Below are 3,640 nucleotides of genomic sequence, written 5' to 3' on the forward strand. Positions count from 1 at the left end.
TGGCGGGAGTGATGTCACCCATATGAGGCGCTGATAACGAGTCGGGCGCGGAGCCGCGAGTTTTGCAGAAGGGTGAGCGCGCGCGGCGCGGCGGGCAGGGCGGGCGGCGGCGCGAGGCCGGGGCACGGGCAGGGCAGAGCGCGGCGCCGAGCCGAGCGCAGCAGCCCAGCCGCGCCCCAGCCCGCCCGGCCGCAGCGGGTCGCAGGGGCTGCGGGCGGCACCCACCGCCCCGCCAGTCGCCCCGCGGGGCCGCCTCGCAGCGCGACGCGACGCAGCGGAGAGATCGGCTCGGCTCGCAGCAGGGGCAAGGTGCGGCGGCGGTGGGAGGGGGCGGCGGCGGCGAGGCTTTGTCGGCTCGGAGGGGAGCAGCGCGGCGCTAAGAGCGGGACTTCGGCGAAAGCCCCATCATGGTGCAGCAAGCGGAAAGTACGGAAGCGGAGAGCAACCTGCCCCGGGAAGCGATGGATACAGAAGAGGGCGAGTTCATGGCTTGCAGCCCCGTCGCTTTGGACGAGAGCGATCCGGACTGGTGCAAAACGGCGTCGGGGCACATAAAGAGACCAATGAACGCCTTCATGGTATGGTCTAAGATCGAGAGGAGAAAAATCATGGAGCAGTCCCCGGACATGCACAACGCGGAGATCTCCAAGCGCCTGGGCAAGCGGTGGAAAATGCTGAAGGACAGCGAGAAGATCCCTTTCATCCGGGAGGCGGAGAGGCTGCGGCTCAAGCACATGGCTGATTACCCCGACTACAAATACCGGCCCAGGAAAAAGCCAAAAATGGACCCATCGGCCAAACCAAATTCCAGCCAAAGTCCGGAGAAAAACGCGCCCACCAGCAGCAGCGGCAGCAAAAGCTCCAAGAGCTCCAGCAAGAAGTGTAGCAAGCTGAAAGCTTCCTCCGCCTCCTCGCCTCCCAAGCCGGGAGCCAAAGCCTCCAGCCACGGGGACTACGCGGGAGACGAGTACGTTTTCGGCACCCTGAAAGTGAGCAGCAAGACGGTCAAGTGCGTCTTCATGGACGAGGAGGAGGATGAGGAGGAGGACGAGGATGAGCTGCAGCTGCGGATCAAGCAGGAGGCGGAGGAAGAGGAGGAGGACGAGGAGCCGGGGCCGCAGCAGCTGCGGCGATATAACGTGGCCAAAGTGCCGGCGAGTCCCACCTTGAGCTCCTCGGCGGAGTCCACCGAGGGGGCGAGCCTCTACGAAGAGGTGCGGGGCGGTGCCGCGGCGGCGGGCGCTGGCAGCAGACTCTACTACAGCTTCAAGAACATCACCAAGCAGGGCCCGCCGCCGCCGCAGCAGCCGCCCGGCCTCTCCCCAGCCTCCTCCCGCTCCATCTCCACCTCCTCGGCCGGCAGCGAGGAGGCGGACGACCTGCTCTTCGACCTCAGCCTCAACTTCTCCCAGCACGGCCACGCCGCCGCCGAGCTGGGGGCGGGGGCCGCCGCCGGCAACCTCTCCCTCTCGCTGGTGGACAAGGACCTGGATTCCTTCAGCGAGGGCAGCCTTGGCTCCCACTTCGAGTTCCCCGACTACTGCACCCCGGAGCTGAGCGAGATGATCGCGGGCGACTGGCTGGAGGCCAACTTCTCCGACCTGGTGTTCACGTACTGAGCGGGGGCGGCGGCAGCGAGGGCGGGCGGCCAGGCAGCGGCGGAGCTGGAGCGGAGCGACGCCGGTGATGATGATGATGATGATGCTGATGATTAAAAAAAAAAAAAAGTCTTGTTTTCTTTTCTTTAAAAAAAAAAATCTCGAAGTTAGTTCCGAGCCCGGGAGTTGTGATTTTTTTTTTTTTTAATTATTATTTTTGTGTTTTGTTTTTTTTTTTTTTGCATTTGGTGATCACAACAACAGCAAAGGCAAATGGGACTGGGGAAAAAAAATGATACAGAAGGCGCTGTTTGAAGCTTGTCGGTCTCTGATTGAAGTCTGGAAGATGGTCTGCAAAGAAGTCTTTTGGCAGCACAACTGTTGCTCAAGGGGGTTTGTGGATTTCTTTTTTTTTTTTTTCCCGTGAGAGATCTTACAAGAACTGTTCTGATTTTTTTTTTTTTTTTTTTTCCTGAAAGGGACCATTGCAACTTTTTTTTTTGGAGGGAGAAAACTGATGTCTTCTATGCATCCGATTCTTAACAAAGCTGCAGGGAGCTTGAAAAAATGCAGACTGTACAAACGCTTACAAATAACTGAACTGACTTAAGATCAGAGTTTACTTTTCAGATCAAATTGTTTATGGTTTTACAAATGTGATTTCTACTTGCCAACTTTTTTTTTTGTAACTTGTTCCCTTATACCTCCTTGATTGAATACCAGACAGCCTAGACCTCAGTACAAAAAGGTATTGAAACATTTTTGATACATAACAGACCTCAGTCTTTTTTAAAAATTAATATATTTTCAGGCGTATTTTTGTACAGTGAAAAGGGAACATTCTTGCTGTGTTTTTTCAGTAAGACTTTTCAGGCACTTCTTCCCTTTTTTCTTTTTTTTTTTTCCTCTGTTTTTAGCATGCAAGTTTGTTGGTACGTTACGTCCTGGTTTTAAAAGGATTAAAATTTTAAAAAAATAATCCTTGCATCTAAAGGCCTTGTGGTTTTAAAAAAAAAAAAAGAAACAAACACTTTTTTGTACAGCTATAGTTCAGATTTGTTCAATATTTGTAGGTAAAGATTTATTGAAAATGGTGATATAGACCTCAGAGCTGTTATCTTAGTTTAAAAGATTGTATATGTACTGTACTATAGTAGGACTTTATGTATCTCATACGCTGTGATATGTGGATGGGGCCCCAGATGGAAGGTATGAAACTGGATTCTCGATTTTAGCAAAAAAAAAGAAAAAGGCACATAGTTAAAAGTTTCTCATGTTGTGCAATATAATCTAAAGTACAGACCATCTGCATATTTTGTAGCAAATGATGGCAAAAGCAGACTTGTGCACTGTCAACATCATAGCCTGTTTTTTTTTTTTAATGCTGAAAGTCTGTATCTTGACAATTTTAATAAATCAGCTGGAACTGATAGAAACTCGTATCGCTATTAGTGTCTGTAGAAGGAATGCTGGAGATGCCATGTTGTCACCCCTCGCCCGCGGAGGAGCGGTAGCTGTAGGCTGTTGTGCATGACGGTAGCTAGGGGGAGAGTAAAGGACTGTTTCTGTTCTTTTCCCTTTTTTTCCACCTCCTGTCGCCTTTTTATCACCCGTGTTGCCCCACGAGACCGCGATGGATGCCCGCGGCGGCCGCTCGCTGCGGGCCGGGCCGGGTGGCGGCAGGGTGTCTCGCCGCGGGGATTTTCGGCTCTCCCACCTTCCCTCCAGCTCCCCAGCTGGCAGTGAATGAGCCCGATTTCCAGGGAGATGGGCTCTGGGCGGGGGGCGCGGTGGGGCCGGATGCCAGTTTCTGCCACTCCACTTGCTCTCGGTCGTCTCCCCTCTGCTCTTTATTCTCTACTGTCCTTCCACCTTTTTTGATGAATAGCCTGGGCAAGTCTTGAGGCGGAGATGTTCAGAGTAGCGGTGCTGCATCTCCTCCGCCCAGGGCAGCGCCCGGCCCAGCCCCTCTCCGCAGAGCCGGCACGCGGAGGATGGGGGAATACGAGCTTCTGCTGTAGGTGAGCAGACTTCCTCAGTGT

General features: G+C 53.5%; 1 protein-coding gene across 1 annotated transcript; it reads left to right on the forward strand.

Moving 5' to 3' along the window:
* The first annotated feature begins 407 nt into the window (after nt 1-407).
* On the forward strand, nt 408-1,619 carry SOX11 (SRY-box transcription factor 11). The gene has a single exon (XM_061990465.1). It carries the CDS (start codon nt 408-410, stop codon nt 1,617-1,619), a length of 1,212 nt encoding a protein of 403 aa, XP_061846449.1.
* The last annotated feature ends 2,021 nt before the right edge of the window (nt 1,620-3,640 follow it).

The sequence above is a fragment of the Colius striatus genome, chromosome 2, assembly GCF_028858725.1.
Source record: "Colius striatus isolate bColStr4 chromosome 2, bColStr4.1.hap1, whole genome shotgun sequence".
NCBI lineage: Eukaryota > Metazoa > Chordata > Aves > Coliiformes > Coliidae > Colius > Colius striatus.

What these genes read in the sequence shown, in the direction of transcription:
- SOX11 (XM_061990465.1), top strand. Translation starts at nt 408, where the DNA reads ATGGTGCAGCAAGCGGAAAGTACGGAAGCGGAGAGCAACCTGCCCCGG.